The 18,726-nt window shown below is 39.8% G+C and overlaps 3 protein-coding genes across 4 annotated transcripts; all 3 read left to right on the top strand.

Annotated features, from left to right (window-relative positions):
• The first annotated feature begins 2,073 nt into the window (after positions 1-2,073).
• On the top strand, positions 2,074-3,234 carry LOC113157820. Its single transcript, XM_026353438.1, has 5 exons — positions 2,074-2,124; positions 2,248-2,583; positions 2,731-2,772; positions 2,870-2,988; positions 3,109-3,234. Exons 1-5 carry the CDS (start codon positions 2,082-2,084, stop codon positions 3,232-3,234), a joined length of 666 nt encoding a protein of 221 aa, XP_026209223.1. The 5' UTR covers positions 2,074-2,081.
• Positions 3,235-6,370: 3,136 nt separating this feature from the next.
• Positions 6,371-11,739, top strand: LOC113157150. Its single transcript, XM_026352446.1, has 6 exons — positions 6,371-6,435; positions 10,046-10,381; positions 10,529-10,570; positions 10,668-10,775; positions 10,906-10,940; positions 11,084-11,739. The coding sequence occupies exons 1-6, from the start codon at positions 6,393-6,395 to the stop codon at positions 11,183-11,185; spliced, it is 666 nt and encodes a 221-aa protein (XP_026208231.1). The 5' UTR covers positions 6,371-6,392; the 3' UTR covers positions 11,186-11,739.
• Positions 11,740-16,744: 5,005 nt separating this feature from the next.
• Positions 16,745-18,290, top strand: LOC113157151. Of its 2 annotated transcripts, XM_026352447.1 has the most exons (5): positions 16,745-16,918; positions 17,037-17,384; positions 17,512-17,622; positions 17,756-17,790; positions 17,921-18,290. In XM_026352447.1, exons 1-5 carry the CDS (start codon positions 16,879-16,881, stop codon positions 18,041-18,043), a joined length of 657 nt encoding a protein of 218 aa, XP_026208232.1. In that variant the 5' UTR covers positions 16,745-16,878; the 3' UTR covers positions 18,044-18,290. The 2 variants fall into 2 exon arrangements, with proteins under 2 accessions (XP_026208232.1, XP_026208233.1); XM_026352448.1 differs by lacking the exon at positions 17,512-17,622.
• The last annotated feature ends 436 nt before the right edge of the window (positions 18,291-18,726 follow it).

Consider the following 18,726-nt stretch of genomic DNA (forward strand, 5'->3'; position numbering starts at 1 on the left):
GTGGGCGTATTCGATCCAGGGGAGCTGATGTGACCAGATGGAGAGGTTAGAGAAAGCCATGCACCGGAGCAGCGTCTTCATCTCCTGGTTCATCCGTCTTCCCATTAGAAGGCTGCAAACCAGTCACATATGTCGCAATGGGACAGGAAGGGGTCACAACAAACCTGCAGGTGTTTGGTGGAGGGTCTTGTGTGACAGATAGCCACGTACCTCTTGGTGTCCTCCTTAAGCGATGGCCACCAGAGCCTTTGGGGGATTAGAGCCGTAGTGCGAAAAGTGCCAGGATGAGAAGCCAGCTTCGAGTCATGCCCCCACCAAAGCACCTGCGGACAAAGAGAAGAGGGGACAAACACGCAACGCACAGGGCAACCATCAGGAACAGGGTTGACGTAGGGTGAGGGTTGCCAGGGACCAAACGAAAGCCATTCTGGTGAAGTGAGCATGTTGAAAGGGGCGCCTTGGATGAAGCGGCAGTAGAAACTGGCGAACCCTAAGAACCGTTGGAGTTGCTTGTGGTCCTTAGGAGTACGCCAATCCTGGACCGCAGAAACATGAACATGAACCTCACACTTTTCTCCCTTCACAAAGAGTTGGTTCTCCAACAGAAGCACAGTACAGCACAGATGTGCTGAATGTGCTAATCAAGGCTGCGGGAGTAAATTATATATCGCCGAGGTAAACAAACAAAATGGGGCCTGAAAAATTGCAGGGGCGTTAGTGACTGCAAACGATATGATCAAGTATTTGTATTGGCTGTCAGTGTCATGAGCTGGAGGATAGACTCCATGGCCAGAGATGTGAAAGGACAGAGTTTAGAATCTTTATTTACACCAACAGAACAATAGTAAATGACAGGACACAAGAGTCACTAGATGCAAGGAGATATCGTCAGGTGAGTATGGTGGTCTGGGTGAAAACCAGAAGTGACGGCACGACCAAGATGGCCGACCAACGGAGAGCACATGGACAAAATGGAGGACAATGTCAAAACCAAGATGGCCGACCAACAGAGAGCACATGGACAGAATGGAGGACGATGGAGAAAGTTCAGGGCAGTCACACAAGCACCACCAAGAAATAGTCCACAGGGCTAACTAAGAGGTCGAGGGTAATCCAGGTCATACACAAGAAGACAGTTCAAGGATAAATCCAACAGGCAAAATCCACAACAGTAAAACAATCCAGGTCGACACACAGGGAGTTCTAAACCAAAACAGAGCAGGGAAGGGAACAACGAGGGAGCAAATAGACCAGAGGGAAAACTCACTGAACCACAGGGGAAGCAGGGTCAGGTCAGGTTGGTCCAATGAGGGGGAATCCAGGGTAGACAGGGTACAGGGGTACTGGTCCAGGTACAGGTCTGGTACTGTGAGCAGGGGGATAGACAGGGAATAAACAGAACTCACAGTACCAGGGGGTCAGGCAAGAGACGGGGTCCAGATCAGACAGAGTCTGAAAAATCCAAACAAATCAGTCCACAAGAAACACTGGATAGTGTCCAGGTGTCAAGAACAAACTATCTGGCAGAGGAGACAGGTGAGCAGGCCGGTATTTATAGTGTGGGGGAGACCAGGTGTAGTCAATCAGGTGAGTGTGTGAACAGACTGGGAAGAGGAAGAGGAAACAGGAAGTTGCCAAAACAAAAGCAGAGGGGGGGAAACACCAGCAGCAACGAGGCTGGAATCATGACAGTCAGGGGTATTGAAAGCTGTGTTCCACTCATCTCCATCCCTGATCTGGACCAGGTGGTAGGTGTTGCACAGGTCTAGTTTGGTGAAGAGTTCGAAAGCAGAGAAGATGAGTGGCAAAGAATATTTATTTTTAACAGTAATATAATTTAGCACACGATAGTCAATACATGGACGAAGGGTTTTATGCTTTTTACCTGTAAAGAAGAAGCCCGCAACCACAGTCCAGGTGGTTGGCAGCTTTGTTGGTCAGGGGTGTGGGGAACAATTTAAGATGTGTAAAAACATCAACAGCCTTTTCTAACAAGAAAACGCCCCACCTCCTAAATAGCCAGCACCCTTCTTGCAGCACAGTTTAATAACACACACTGCAGAACTACGATCATATGCATCATGAACTTCATCTTGATAAGAGCTTTAATTCTCTGCAGCTTCAGTAAGTACTAACAATACATGTCTCTCAATGTCCAAATTAAAACTTATTTAATTTCTCTTTAAATTATTAAGAGCTGTCGTTTATCATCTGTTACGACTAAATCTCACGTTGTCTCTGTTCCAGGCTGGATCTCTGTCTCAGTTTCCCACAATGTGAAGGTTCAGTCTGGTCTCAATGTCACACTGCTGTGCTCCAACATTTCTGAAGAAGACACTGTGACAACCTGGTTCAGAGTGGTCAACAGCACCAAGGCCAGCTGTATTGCTCTTATGACCAGATCTTACACCAAACCTGAATACTGTGATGGATTTCAAAATGGACGTTTTAAAATGGAAACCAACATCTCTACTGTCTTTCTCAAAATCAAACAAGTGGATTTATCTGACTCTGGACTCTATTTCTGTGGGTTTTTCAGATCTGGACGCACGATTTACAATGTGATACATTTAACTGTTGAAGGTAGGAATATTTATACAACCCTGCGTTATCTGCTCTTGTGTTATTTTTTTCTATGTTACTAAATCAAATGATTGTCCTAAAAACTACTTTTAACCACTATCTAAAACAAGACAGTTTCACAATAATTTATCCTTATTTTGTTTAAAGGCAGTGATGAATTCCAGGATGATGAAGACAGAAAGTCTGAAAGTAAGATTAACCTTTATTTTTCTTTCATTGTGTACATTTGTCAGTTGTTTACAGATAAACAGTATGTTTGACTGAAGATTTGTTCATTTATTTTTAGCAGAGTGTGAAACAACAAATCTGATGAGTTTGATCCTCGGTGCTCTGACTGTTTTCCTTGTTTTGGTCGTCATTGGTCTGGCTGTTACAGTCAAAGATCAGAAACCACCACAGCATGAGGTGAATTCAGGTTAACTGATTACTATTTTAATCAGTTTGAATAATTCAGGTGTTGTAAAATCATTGATTTCTTCTATTGCAGCTATTACTTGCTATGTGTCTTTTTTGTGTCATTTACAGAATCTGGACTGTGATGAGCTAAAGCCTGCAGCACTGAGTTTGTATTCAACAACATTAAGAAGCAGGAGACAAGTGGAGACTCGTGTTATTTATGCTGCCCAGCAAGTGGACTCAGAGTGGAACTGATTTCATCACATTAGTATATTACTGTATGTTTCTGTGTGGATTCAAGTTCACAATTTCTTATTAAAACAAAGTTATTAAGTGAATCATTAAACATGCACACTTTTACAAAGTTATTTTACTCTGCTGTCTCATGTTTCTCTCACTCTTTAGCTCCTTTTACACTGCCTCTTCAAGGTGGTGTTGCTGCTCCAATATGTTGCCTCGCTATGCTACATAAAATGTACCAAGTCAGCTGTATGGCCAGTGCAGACTCTTCTTTAAACCGCTTCGAGAGGAAGTTTCAGACACAAGGCAAGGTCGCCCCCCCTCCCCGTCTATGTATTGTTGGCAGGAAGGGTGTGAAATTCTGGAGACGTGTGATTGCGAGACCAAATGCTGCTGCTTCACTTGAGTAGAAACAGCATTTATGACATGATTTGAACTCAAGTACAGTTAACGTACATTGTATTCAGGGTGTTAATAATTACTACAATGTGCAAGTAGTTGGATGAAGACAGCAGAAAAACATGGTCAGTTATTTGCTGACATAATCTAACCAGTTGTGTATCATTAACCAGGCCCCAGTCTTCAAACTCCAACATGATCTTTATCCAGGAATTCCTTCCAGCTGCACATAGTAGCAGCTTCTTGTCACCCTTCTGCTGCTGCAGGAAACCAAATCTACAGTATGACCATAATCCTTTATGTCATGTTATTCAAAACTGTGTTTGAGTCCCGAATGTACACAAAAGTTCACCCACCAGTCATGTTTGAAGGCTGTGTACAGCTCTGTTAAAAAAGTATTTGCCCCTTAAACCTAATAATCAAACATGCATAACCCAAGTATGTTTGACCTCGGGGTCACAAACTAATGTCCAGACATTGTTGTTCAAGATATTCTGGTAGAGTACATGTGGCAAGTTGTCCATCGATAGACCATCTCACTACCACCGTGTTTGACTGTTTGTATATTGTTTTTATGACATGCTGTCCTAGTTGTACGACAGATTTATTGGGACGCACACCTTCAAGTTAACTTTTTGTCTCATCAATCCACAGAATAATTGCTCAGATTTCTTGCAGATAATCTGGATGTTTTTTGGCAAATGTGGGACAAGCCTTTTAGCTTAATTTCTATTAGATTTTCAAAACAGCATTTTCTATATACTCCGGTTATCTTGTGTAATATTAAAATTTCTTTGATGATCTAAATCACTTTCACAGCACTGTATGTCCAACACGAGTGTTATAAGTCACACTAAACATCACTCCACTAAAGTCAAGGTGCTAGAACCCACGTAAAAAGGCACACAGGAGCGAGCATGTTTAAGTGCAGTGTAAATAGGCAAAGCCATCTTGAAAGGGGCCACCACCTCACCATCTATGTGTAAACACTGATTATGCATTTCTATTTTGATCTGACTTTGTTGGCAATAGACAGATAAAGGTCTGCAGCAGTGCAGAACTGGGTGACGTACACATCACTTGTTAGACAGGAACAGACAGCACAGTGTGGTCTGAGAACAGCTCAAGTGAAAATCATGAAGCCTGTAAACTCAACAATATCCGACTTAATCAGTCAACACAGACAAAATTGCATTTTCATAACTATTCATTGACCATATATTAATATATTTTGAACTGATTCTAATGTGCAACATTATTGTCTGAATGAAAAAAACAAAGTATTAAAATAACTGGTTGTTGTATTTATAAAGATTAATGACACCTCTGTACCCACAGCTGAACTTTAAGCTGTAGTGGAAAGCAGAACTGTCTATTAATGAGAGATCTGAATCTGTATCTGTTACAAACACACCACTAGTTTATTTTCACTTTGTACAAACACCTCTATAAAAATTGTGATCAGACTTGTGAAGCAGTTCAACACATTTACACTCTCATTCAGTCTGTTCCAGCTGTTTCATGTTTGTCACATGACAGATCACAGCAACATGACTGAAGCAGCAGCAGCAGCAGCAGCAGCAGCAGCAGCAGCAGCTCCCATCATCTCCACTCTGATCTGTCTTCACAGTGCAGGTGTCAGTATGTTACTAGAAAATTCAATAACATATTAATTAAAAGCTGGTCCAGGTCCTCTCTTTACTTAAGATACTGATCCTATTGTCCAAGTATCAACAGTCTCACCTTTTACACTGTTGCAGGACAGAACATTACAGGGACACATTACTGCGTCACTGTCGACTTTAACAACAGGATGTAGATTTTCAAATTGTCAGTCTCTGCCGCATGAATTAAAAACTTTTCCAGCTTCTGTTTGTCATATGTGCCACAGCGTGGCATGTGTTACAGTATAATGTCTTTAGGTGGCGCTCACCCTACAATCCATGAGCTTTCCATACCAGCCTCACTGGTAGAGCCATCAGCATCACTGGTGATACCTCTCACCATTTACAATCTTTCTTTAGCCTCTTGCCTTCAGGGAAAAGGTTACCGGAGCCTCTGTCCCGCTCCACAACACTCTCAGACAGCTTCATCCACCAGGCTGTCAGGATGCTGAACTCTTCCCACTGCTCCTGGACTGTAATTCACTTATTATACACAGGAACTCTGCACATAAAGACTCATTACATTCACTGGCTGCATTTTACTGGAACCATTTGCACCTTTTCATATTGTTACTGGTCGTCATTGAACCTTGTGATATTGTGCTGTTGGTCACTAAACTCATCCATGTACATTTTAGATGTGGTTATCTATACTATGAAGAAATTGTTTATAGGAATGTCACACCAGCATGCCTAAATAAAATCCAGATTACCCCCAAGGTTTTCTTTTTCTGTATTGAGCCATAAAGATAAACTACTCTTGTTTGTCTTCTTTGTAACAGTGTTAGGGACTGAAACAACTGTCTCTGTTTACTCTAGATTCACATTTTAGAGATGAGGGAGTGCCTTTGCAACTAATGGCCTGGTGGTAGAACAGAGAACTGCAGGTTGGATCTTTTTAGTCTGGTGCAGAATTTAAAATACTGAAGTAGTGACACAATGCAATCAAAAATATCACACTGAAATACTCTGTATTCCTCCTTATATTCATGGTGGAAACAGTCCAGGTGGTTGGCAGCTTTGTTGGAGGTGGGGACCTCTTAAATAGCCAGCACCCTTCCTGCAGCACAGTTTAATAACACACATTGCAGAACTACCATCATATGCATCATGAACTTCATCTTGATAAGAGCTTTAATTCTCTGCAGCATCAGTAAGTACTAACAATACATTTCTCTCAATGTCCAAATTTTGTGTGTATGTTTGGTTTGATGTGCTACTCTTTGGAAAAACCACCGGATGCTGGGCACAGTACAGATCCAGTCGTCAGGATCTTCTGAGCTTGGGTTTACCCCTCTACCACATCTGGGTTTGTCTGATCACACGTCCATGTTTCTGATTCCAGCATATACCCCTGTCTGGAGGAGAGCCCCTCCAGTGACAAAGACTGTGAAAACATGGCCTGAGGGCGCTTCACAACAGCTGCAGGACTGCTTTGAGGACACAGACTGGACTGTGTTCGCACACCAGGACCTTGAGGAGCATACTACATCCGTGCTCTCTTACATCAACTTCTGTGTTGACAACGTCACCGTGGTCAAACGTCACAGGGTGTACTCTAATCGGAAACCCTGGATGACTAAAGAGGTCCAGGTCCTGCTGAAGCAATGTGATGTTGCCTTCAGATCCGGTGACAAAGCGCAATACAGTGAAGCCAGAGCTAACCTTAAAGGAGGCATCAGAGAGACCAAGGCAGCTTACAAGAGGAGGATTGAGGACCCTCTAACAACCCAGGAGAGTGTGCAGAAAAGATGGAAGGAGTATTTTGAGGAGCTGATGAACGAGGAAAATGACAGGGAAAGAAGGGAGGAAGATGTGGATGTTGTGGAGCAGGAAATAGAAGAGATTGGAAAGGATGAGGTTAGGAAGGCTCTGAAAAGGATGAAGAGTGGAAAGGCTGTTGGTCCTGATGACGTACCTGTGGAGGTGTGGAAGTGCTTAGGAGAGACAGCAGTGGAGTTTCTAACCAGTTTGTTCAATAGGATTCTAGAGAGTGAGAAGATGCCTGAGGAATGGAGGAGAAGCGTTCTGGTTCCGATCTTTAAGAACAAGGGTGACACGCAGAACTGCAGCAACTATAGAGGAATAAAGTTGATGAGCCACACAATGAAGCTGTGGGAAAGAGTAGTGGAAGCCAGGCTTAGGAAGAAGGTGGAGATTTGTGAGCAGCAGTATGGTTTCATGCCCCGTAAGAGCACCACTGATGCCATTTTTGCTTTGAGAATGTTGATGGAAAAGTACAGAGATGGTCAGAAGGAGCTGCATTGTGTCTTTGTAGATTTAGAGAAGGCGTATGACAGGGTGCCGAGGGAGGAGCTGTGGTACTGTATGAGGTCGTCGGGAGTGGCAGAGAAGTACGTCAGAGTAGTTCAGGACATGTATGAGAGAAGTATGACGGTGGTGAAATGTGCTGTAGGTCAGACAGAGGAGTTCAAGGTGGAGGTGGGACTACACCAAGGATCAGCTTTGAGTCCCTTCTTTTTTGCTATGCTGATGGACAGGCTGACAGATGAGGTCAGACAGGAATCTCCCTGGACAATGATGTTTGCGGATGACATTGTGATTTGCAGTGAGAGCAGGTAGAGGAACAGCTGGAGAGGTGGAGGTTTGCTCTGGAAAGAAGAGGCATGAAGGTCAGTCGTAGTAAGACAGAATACGTGTGTCTAAACGAGAGGGATCCAGGTAGAAGCGTTAGGTTACAGGGGGCTGAGGTGAAGAAGGTGCAGGAGTTTAAGTACTTGGGGTCAACAGTTCAGTGTGATGGAGAGTGTGGAAAAGAGGTGAAGAGGCGAGTGCAGGCAGGTTGGAGCGGGTGGAGGAAAGTGTCAGGAGTGTTGTGTGACAGGAGAGTGTCAGCAAGACTCAAAGGAAAGGTGTACAAGACAGTGGTGAGACCAGCTCTGCTCTATGGGTTAGAGACGGTAGCAGTGAGAAAGAGACAAGAGGCTGAGATGGAGGTAGCAGAGATGAAGATGTTGAGGTTCTCCTTAGGAGTGACCAGGTCAGACAGAATAAGGAACGAGTACATCAGAGGGACGGCTCACGTTGTCGGTTTGGACATGTGCAGAGGAGGGATAGTGAGTATATTGGTAGAAGGATGTTGGAGATGGAGCTGCCAGGCAGGAGGGCAAGAGAACGACCAAAGAGGAGATATATGGACGTTATAACAGAGGACATGAGGTTGGCTGGTGTGAGGGTAGAAGATGTTCATGATAGAGTGAGGTGGAAAAGGATGATTCGCTGTGGCGACCCCTGATGGGAAAAGCCGAAAGAGAAGAAGAAGATTTTAAAATAACTGGATAAAGACTCAGTACATTCACTGACTAACTCCATTTTACTGGAACCATTTGCACCTTTTCATATTGTTGCTGGTTGTCATTGAACCTTGTGATAATGTGCTGTTGGTCACTAAACTCATCCATGTACATTTTAGATGTGGCTATCTATACAATGAAATGGTTTATAGGGATGTCACACCAGCATATCTAAATACAATCCAGATTACCCCCAAGGTCTTCTTTTTCTGTATTGAGCAATAATGATAAACTACTCTTGTTTTTGTAACAGTGTGTATTTAGCTGCATGTGAACCACAGAAACAGGGACAGTTGTTTCAGGGACTGATGGTGCTGGGTTAACCATGTTTAATAATTGACTAAACATGTGAAATCCAGTGTAGCCTAATTATTTACCTTGTACATGAGCTGTATGATAAGAAATATGGTTGACACAATCCGACTACACTGTACCATATCTAGATTCACATTTTAGAGTGGGGATGAGAGAGTGCCTTTGCGACTAATTGCCTGTTGGCAGAACAGAGAAATGCAGGTTGGATTTTTTTAGCTTGGTGCAGAATTTAAAACACTGAAGTAGTGAAACAATGCAATCAGGTCACCTCAGAAATACCACACTGAAATACTCCATAAAACTTGGTACTGAGAAATATATCACATTGCTACGGACATTGTTGCTTTTATCTCTGTCAACTTCACTTCATGTACATGTATCCCCTTTCTCCATTCAACTGACAAAACTGTAATGAAAACTCTGATTTTGTTATCAGAGTTAAACATTTTCTCACATACGTTTCACCCGGAGAACACAGAACAAACATGATTCAATGGAGCAACACCTCCTTACTATTCTATTCTATGCCTGCACCTAACATCAGGACAAATTCCTAGTGCTGTAAAATGCCGTTTATCGCACCTGGGAATAAAATGTTTCTGATTCTGATTCTGATTATATTCATGGTGGAAACAGTCCAGGAGGTTGGCAGCTTTGTTGGTCAGGGGAGTGGGGAACAATTTAAGATGTACAAAAACATCAACAGCCTGAGATTTATCAGGGTGGATGTTCATGTCTACCTTGATATAACATTTTGCACACTTTATTATTTAGATAAATTTAGTACATTGGTAATTAAATAGCAATAATTTGGTATCAACACTAGTTTTACTGAAAAAAAGTTACATGATCAAACAAACAAGAAGAGGGTGCTGTCTATTTAAGAGGTGGGGACCTCTTAAATAGCCAGCACCCTTCCTGCAGCACAGTTTAATAACACACATTGCAGAACTACGATCATATGCATCATGAACTTCATCTTGATAAGAGCTTTAACTCTCTGCAGTATCAGTAAGTACTAACAATACGTTTCTCTCAATGTCCAAATTAAAACTTATTTAATTTCTCTTTAAATTATTAAGAGCTGTTGTTTATTATGTGTTACAACTAAATCTCAAGTTGTCTCTGTTTCAGGCTGGATCTCTGTCTCAGTTTCCCACAATGTGAAGGTTCAGTCTGGTCTCAATGTCACACTGCTGTGCTCCAACATTTCTGAAGAAGAGACTGTGACAACATGGTTCAGACTGGTCAACAGCACCAACGCCACCTGTATCGCTCTTATGACCAGATCTTACACCAAACCTGAATACTGTGATGGATTTCAAAATGGACGTTTTAAAATGGAAACCAACATCTCTACTGTCTTTCTCAAAATCAAACAAGTGGATTTATCTGACTCTGGACTCTATTTCTGTGGGTTTTTCAGATCTGGACGCACGATTTACAATGTGATACATTTAACTGTTGAAGGTAGGAATATTTATACAACCCTGCGTTATCTGCTCTTGTGTTATTTTTTTCTATGTTACTAAATCAAATGATTGTCCTAAAAACTACTTTAAACCACTATCTAAAACAAGACAGTTTCACAATAATTTATCCTTATTTTGTTTAAAGGCAGTGATGAATTCCAGGATGATGAAGACAGAAAGTCTGAAAGTAAAATTAACCTTTATTTTTCTTTCATTGTGTACATTTGTCAGTTGTTTACAGATAAACAGTATGTTTGACTGAGGATTTGTTCATTTAATTTTAGCAGAGTGTGAAACAACAAATCTGATGAGTTTGATCCTCGGTGCTCTGACTGTTTTGCTTGTTTTGGTCGTCATTGGTCTGGCTGTTACAGTCAGGAAACTTCACTCAGGTACATTTTACTTATTTTATCTGCTCTAAAATTGTGTCAATACGCTAATAAATATACTAAATGTAACATTTGCTGAAGAAAAGAAAAGAAAAACTGATCTAATTCGATGTATTTTGTTTCTGTCATTCAGCTGCAAATGACAAACACAGTCCACAACAGCAGGAGGTGAATCAAGTCTTTTCATTTATAATTTGTCTATTTATGTTATCATTTAGAATTATTATTAGTAGTAGTATAAAAATCTAATTATTATTCAATAAATTATTATTTGATGTTTGAGCTTGGTAAGATGTACTTCTTTTCTACAGAACCTGGGCTCCGATGATCTGAACTACGCAGCAGTGAATTTCCATCAAAAAGAAAGACGAAGACAAATTGAGCCAAATGTTGTGTATTCTGCTACTAGATAGGCTCAGAAAGCATCAGCTGATGTTCAGTACGAACTGAGACAGTGTTTTTGTTTTCAGTGATCAGAAGTTACACGGTTTGACTGATGAATGTAAGGACTTAAATAAAAAATAATAAATAAAATAAAATAAGAGCCCAATTTTAAGCACTGAACTAGAAGTATAAAGATGTGCCAGGTGCTAATAAAAGGACTCTTTTGCCAATATGTTCCTAAGTTTTTCTCTTAATGAAAGTCTTTGACAGATTCATGGTGTATTCTTAAAACATTTGATTAGCTTGAACTTTTGTATCTGTACTATTGTTAAATCCCATTATCTTCGCAAGGCGGAAGCTCATTCTATTTGTTCCTGATTAAGATAAAGGTAAATGACCAGCAAATGTCTCTTAAAAAGCATGAGTCTGCAAGGCCAGAAGCAACCACAGGACATAGAAATTGAAAATGACAGAGCACAGGACTCAAAATGGAAGAAAAACTCCAGCAGTAGAGTAACACTTTACATTCAGCGTACATGTGTGTTCTTGCACTGTTTGCACTAGGTTGCACAGGATGCACTTTATGTGTTTTGCTAGGACAACTTAGCAGTCCTCAGCCCCATATTTGTCTTGTTGCCGTTTTATGTAGCACCATGGTTCTGGAGAAACGTTGTCTCATTTCACTATGTACTGCTTCAGCTATATGTGGTTGGAATGACAATAAAGCTTCTTGACTTGACTTGACTTGACTTGACTTGACATTGATTAGCTTTACTTAATGCAGTAATAAGCATTAAGTAACAGGTAATAAAATTGAAATAATGCACATACTAATCATTTTATGAGATCAGAGATCAGATTATGTTAACTAAGGTATTACTTTATACATTCATGTTTATAACAACCCTATCAGCCTTAGTTAACATAGTAAGAGTACATTAACAGTAAGTAATACAGTAACAATATATATCTGATTAAAAAAAAAAATTTAAAGAGTTTACATTTAAGCCATTTAAGGTATTGATTGACATTAGTAAATTAGTAAACCTTGATATTTATGCTTAAGTCATCATACAATCAAAATCTCATACTAGTACATTGTTCTTAAGACCCATGAAAAATCAGTAAAGTTTTCTATGTGGAAAATCGCTATGATAGGAAAATTCCTTTAAATAAACTTCTCAGGACCATCGATACATACAACATACATACCACAACAGAAACACACTCAATATATCTAACACTTATAGAGCTCCTTTTTATGATCGGAGGGAGATGTCTTTCTATGGAAGTAACTAATGTCAGTGTGACATTGCATTTTGTTCCTGTCTCGAGGTGAATTCAATGCTGGAACATCCTATCTGACTCTCTAAGATAAAAGTCTGGTGCACTCTCACAAGGGCAAAGGCAAGTTTCACAAGAGTCACTTTAAGTTGTGCAGTTTCATGAGAAACAAATGTAAAACGATAACTCTCTGTACTATTGTTCTAACACACTAGAAATTTCAAAGGAAAGTTGCAACTTTGAGCTTTGAGATGAGATCAGGAAGTGCTGCAGTGATGGTGCTCGTCTTAAAGAGAGCAAGTCATAAAAACAAAACAGCTTAAAGTCAGAGGAAAGATAAGAAATGTCAACCTTAAAACAGAATTCAGTGCAGGACAAATCAAGTTCCTGATAATTTATCATTGAATGATTTTAATTCTTCTTACAAACTCAGCTGTGTAAATATGTGACTGTAAATATTCTTATTTACTGAATCTGGACTGTGGGGACCTGAAGGCTGCAGGACTGAATTTGTATTCAACAACAAGAAGGAAACAAGTAGAGACTCATGTTATTTATGCTGCCAGCAGATGGAACTGAGACAGTTTATCCACATAATGAGCAGTACTACTTGTTATCTGTGTCTGTACAATGAGGTAGCTAGGTTAAAGGTAGTTTGAAATGAGATCTTCAAACGTCTCTATATTTGTTCGACCACAACAAGGAGACATCACTTGTACATTTTTTAAAAATAGCACTCCTGTGTTTAGACTCCTGAGAAAACTGCTACAAAACATAACAGCACTTATCTTAACTTCACAGCAGCACTACACAACCCATCAACATGCAAGCACTGACACTACCTCAAATGCTTTGGAGAATGGAGGCTCATTGACATATTAGCTGTGATCCATTTTCAATGCATCTTACTCAGGTTTGGTGCACATAAGCACAGGGGTGTTTGTGGTTGATTTGCAACAGTCTGGTGCAGTTGTGGCTTAGAGCATAGCATCACTCCAGGTAGAGACCAGATAGAAGAGATACCTACAGTTATCAGACTGATCTATGAGAAAAAGTAAGTAAGAAAAAACTGAGTAAAAGAATATCTTAGCAATTGACCTCAATTACAGAACTTATCTTTATTCACACTTTAATTCCATCAAGGCAATACTCGGTTGATACCTGTAAAATGAAGCCAATGATAAAGGTTATTAAAGGACCTGGATCAGGCCCAAAAACCTCTGATCTAGTCATCTGTAATTAGTGGTACTGTAACTCAGTAGTGGGCAACTGTGGTTCAGTTGGTAACGACAAAACATCAAAACCCTATAATAGCACCGGACCTGAACCTGTCTCTCCCTGATTCCTCTCATCAGACCTGAACCTGTCTCTCCCTGATTCCTCTCATCAGACCTGAACCTGTCTCTCCCTGATTCCTCTCATCAGACCTGAACCTGTCTCTCCCTGATTCCTCTCATCAGACCTGAACCTGTCTCTCTCTGATTCCTCTCACCGGACCTGTATTCCTTCTGCCCCGTCTCTGCCCGACTCCCCTCACCAATCCTGCCTGACCTGAATCTGCCTCTGCTCGTCTCATCAGCAGATCCTGTTCCTTTTCCCGTTTCCTCTCCCCTGCTCAGTCTATGTATTTGAACTCACTGTGTATGACCTGGATTGCCCCTGACCTTGGATGTTAGTCTATTGGATCTATTGTTGGAACTGCTTCTGTGCATGACCCTGGACTGTAGTAACCAAACTGTTCAATAACATCATCAATCTGTGTTAGTAGAGGCATGAGACGTTCCTCCCTCTCCTCATTTTAAGTGATGGCTGCTCAACTGGATCAGCTGTCAGTCGGCCCTCGGACTGTGTGTTTATGTTTTGAGTTTGTATTTTGTTCAGTTTGAGAAACATCTGCACATTTATTTAAAAACCCACATACTGTATTTTTACTGTGCTCAGATCAGTCAGATTACATGTATATGATGTATACTTACACACATGGACAAAATTGTTGGTACCCCTCTGCGTTTCTTTCATTAACAAAGGTCACTGAAATAACTTGAAACTGTCAAAAGAAATAATTTTTAAAAATTACAAAAAATTAACTCGTGAAAATCAAACATAGCCTTTGAGTTGTGGTTCACCAGAAGTTTTTAAAAAAACAAACTAATGAAACTGGCCTGCACAAAAATGATGGTACCCTTAGAAATTATGTAAAATAATTTGACCATAGGGACATGTTAAACTGACGTGTGTCCTGTACCCAGGAAGTGGCCATAAGAGGAAAATTGATGACAAATTGAAGAGACAGAAAATACAAACTGTAACTAAAGAACCCAGAAAAACTAAGTTGAAATAAAGGTGAAGGGGAAGTTCAGAGTCAGATCACACCATCAGTCGCCGTTTAAGCAAAAGTGGACTTAATAGAAGACGACTGAGGAGGACTCAGCTGATCAAAGCAAATCCTAAAAAAAATAAAAAATAGAAAACACACTGAGCCACCACAAAGCTTCTAGGAGAAGGTCCTTTGAATAGATCAGACAAAACTAGCTGAAGGCTCATTGACAGTTACAGAAATTATTTGATTCCTTCAAAAAGGTTGTACAACAAAATAAAAGTTCCATATTAAGTACCATAATTTTTGTCCAGGCCAGTTTCATTAGTTTGTTTTTTAAAATGATTCTGTTGAGCCACAACTCAAAGGCTAGGTCTGATTTTCATGAGTTAATTTTTAGTACATTTTAATTATTTACGTTTGTCAGTTTCAAGTTATTTCAGTGACATATGTGGGTTTTTCTTTTATTAAGAGAGGTACTAACAATTGTATCTACTTTTTCTAATGTCAGCAATGCTTTAAAGTATTGAATTAGCTATTCACAGTACTTGCATCTGCATTTCTTGGTATTTTGTTCAGATATTCAATATTCTGTAACCAAATCCAGGTCATGATTAGAATGTTTTATCTTTAAAATAGAATGAAAGAATGAAAATCTTTATTAAACTAAATGTTTTAGACAAATTTAAATTATGCATTATATCACATGTACCAGACTTGCAAGAATTGTCAGCCTAAATATAAATGACGGTGATGGTTAAAAATAAAAATAATAACAACAAAAACTAGGGATTCCTTAATTTTTTCTGTTATTAGTGGGAAAATACTAATATTCCCAATGGATGGTCTCGTTGTCTCCGTTATTGCCCCTCAAACATTTCTCACTGATCCTTACTCCCTAAATTAAGGAGACATGAGAGTCCTTCAACATGGTGGATCGTAATGACTTAATTTGCTGCTTCAGCAGAACATTTTTAACATTACAGCCTAATTTTCTCATTAGACAGTTCACATTTGATTAGACAAAACTCATGATGACAATTATTCTGGATAATTCTGCATAATGCTCAGGACTGTGTGTCTACAGTTCAGTGATACATTCGGTCTGTTGTCAGTCTGTCATCCCAGCTCTCACACTAAGATCAGTACCAGAAACCTGCTCATACAAACACTGCACACAGAGGAAGTAAACTGTGAATCACAGCTCAGCAGGCAACTGTCTGTCACCAGTGAGGAGCTCCACCACTAAAAGATAGTGATTCAATGAGCTGTACATGTACTGATACGTCTACATCAGTGAGCATCCTGTTAGTGGTAAATCAATTTCAAACAGTTGCTTTTCTCTTTATCATAGGTCACACGTTCAACGTCACATAACTACTCTGTCGTGAAAAGATGCCTGTAGAAAGGTGATACTTGCACAGCCTCATATAAAAAGCATTTACTCCGGTAAAGGCTGCACTTTTGTAAGTTATGACAGATCCAATTAAACCCACAGCATTTTAAGGTCCCATACATTTCCAGTGTGAAATGCAGTGTGAAGCTACTCAGTCTTGCAAACATTAACCCAGTAATTATCATTGGCCAGGTAAGAATTCAATTCAATTATTAAGTCATTTAATCAACTTCTATTAAGTGTAAGTTAGAACCATGCAAAGATAATGTGAACATACTAGAGCAGTTTAACATTTACACACAGCAACACAAAACTAACCTCAAATATCATTTAGATCTAGATTTAGACCTGTAGGTGTTAAAAAGATGGTGAACAGGACCTTCAACAACATATTTGTTGCATGCATTATATACATTATATATCAATTGAATATAACTAGTTACAAAGTGAGGTGTCTGAAACGTATTAATACTTCTGAAAGAAGAAAGACAGTGGATGGAATCACCTCAATTATCTTAAGTGTTAATTAAACATGATAATAACTTTGTCCTGATCTCACTGCAGCTAGTATTCTGCACCCATTTTCCTGAAAGCAGCTCTCTCACCAGTTTGAGCAAGCGGATAAAGAAAAGAAAGCCCGACCTCTTTACGTTGAGCCCACTGTCACTGGAGCACAGTTCATTTGCTAACATAGCAGAGGTGCAGTTCTACTAGTACACACAAAGATGAACTTTACCTTGCTGACTGCTTTACTTTGTACCTTCAGTAAGTATCCCAGCTGATTTTCTCCTCTTAAAATTTTAATTCTTGAACTGAACTCATTCATTATTAGCTATATATTCATTCATTCACAAGTTCATGAATACATTACTTGTTGTTTCAGGCTGGATCTCTGTTTCACTTTCGGACTTTCACACTGTGTCGGTCCAACATGGTGAAGAAGTCACACTGGCGTGTACCAACTTTTCCAGTTTTCCCTCTCACATACACTGGTTCAGACTGGGCAGTGGGACCAATGTCAGCTGCATCTCATCTATGTTCAGCTCTGATGCCAATACCACGCTCTGTGTTGGATTTCAAAATGGCAAATTCAGTATGACATCAAACACTGTTACCGTCTTTCTCAACATCAAACAAGTGGATTTCTCTGACTCTGGACTGTATTTCTGTGGATTTAACTCAAATGGAAACTCAGTGATTGTTCATGCAACATATTTAAACGTAACTCAAGGTAAGATTGTTGTAAATTACTGTGATTTGATGAGAAAGAAACAGAAAAGTTCCACATTTTGTTACAAAGTAAGGACTGATCTGATTTTAACCCACAAAAAAGTCTAAATTAATTATATTTCTTGTAGAAAAAGTTGGTGAAATACCAACTCTGACCACTGTTATCCTGGGAGGTGTGATTATTTTCCTCATTATATTCATCATTAGTCTGGTTATCAAAATCCTGAGACTCCATAAAGGTACTTACACTTTTTTCTAGTTGTAATTTGTAAGTTGCAATCAAAATGTTTACCATTGCTATTGCGTACCAATTTGTTTGTCAAACAGTATTGACAGCAATATTTTTAGTTGAATGATGTTTCTGTCGTTTAGATCCTGATCAGAGACAGAATCCACAACACAGTGAGGTAATCTAAACAAATGTTATCCTAAGATTTAAGTTAAGTCTATTTTTAAGCATGATCTGTTTTTAATCATTTATCAAACACTGTAAGTCTGTGAAAGTAGTGACTATTTAGTGAATATGTCCATTTTCAGACTCCGGGCTCCGATGCTCTGAACTATGCAGCAATAAGTTTCCAACCAAAGCCAACGGCGAACCGCAGGCCTGCATCACAGAGACAGCTGGAGGCAGATGTTGTGTACGCTGCCACCAGATAAACTCAGGAAGCTGTGGGGACTGCAGCTCAGAGTGAAAAGTTGCTTCATCATGTCTGTTTTTGGAGTTTTCTGTGTTTGGCGGATTGCAGGCATTTGTAATATATAAAACTTTATAATAAAGATTTACTTATGATTTATTTACTGCTACAATTTTATTTATTTACTGCTACAATTTTAAAATTTACTTTCCAGCCAAACTCCTCTTATTCTAATCTGAGAGCAAATCAAAATAAATTGCATTAGATGTAGGAGGTGCCAATACATATTGTTCAGACGCTGAGGTTAGATTGATGTCTGCAGCACAGTAACAGAAACTGAGCTACATATCCTGTGTTTGAAAGGAAGAGATAACACAGTGTGGTTTGAGGACACGTGAGGTAAAAAAGCACAAGTCCTGTTAGGTCAAAGGTTTCTTAAAATATATCTGCTCAAACTGTGATTAAAACAGTTTATTGGAAATATAAAGCAGCATCAACCTGTGTGAGTGTGATTTAATCTCCAGTGTGTCTGTATTTATAAGTCAAATATGTGAATGACAACAAGACATTCATCGCTCCTCTGCTGTCAGCCAGTCTTCCTGTAAATGGCAGCCATCACATCAGCCTACATGCATCAGCTGCCCAAACTTCATTTAACTTAACCCTGTAAGGCCTGATCATCAAATAATAATAGATTTCCAGCCA

This window comes from Anabas testudineus, chromosome 18 (assembly GCF_900324465.2).
Source record: "Anabas testudineus chromosome 18, fAnaTes1.2, whole genome shotgun sequence".
In the NCBI taxonomy this organism is placed as follows: Eukaryota; Metazoa; Chordata; class Actinopteri; order Anabantiformes; family Anabantidae; genus Anabas; species Anabas testudineus.

Coding starts and splice junctions, on each gene's coding strand:
- LOC113157150 (XM_026352446.1), top strand. CDS start 6,393: ATGAACTTCATCTTGATAAGAGCTTTAATTCTCTGCAGCATCA. Junction 6,436..10,045: donor TTTAATTCTCTGCAGCATCA/GTAAGTACTAAC, acceptor TCTCTGTTTCAG/GCTGGATCTCTGTCTCAGTT. Junction 10,941..11,083: donor ACAGTCCACAACAGCAGGAG/GTGAATCAAGTC, acceptor TCTTTTCTACAG/AACCTGGGCTCCGATGATCT.
- LOC113157151 (XM_026352447.1), top strand. CDS start 16,879: ATGAACTTTACCTTGCTGACTGCTTTACTTTGTACCTTCA. Junction 17,385..17,511: donor ATATTTAAACGTAACTCAAG/GTAAGATTGTTG, acceptor TATTTCTTGTAG/AAAAAGTTGGTGAAATACCA. Junction 17,623..17,755: donor AATCCTGAGACTCCATAAAG/GTACTTACACTT, acceptor TCTGTCGTTTAG/ATCCTGATCAGAGACAGAAT.
- LOC113157820 (XM_026353438.1), top strand. CDS start 2,082: ATGAACTTCATCTTGATAAGAGCTTTAATTCTCTGCAGCTTCA. Junction 2,584..2,730: donor GATACATTTAACTGTTGAAG/GTAGGAATATTT, acceptor TTTTGTTTAAAG/GCAGTGATGAATTCCAGGAT. Junction 2,989..3,108: donor AGAAACCACCACAGCATGAG/GTGAATTCAGGT, acceptor TGTCATTTACAG/AATCTGGACTGTGATGAGCT.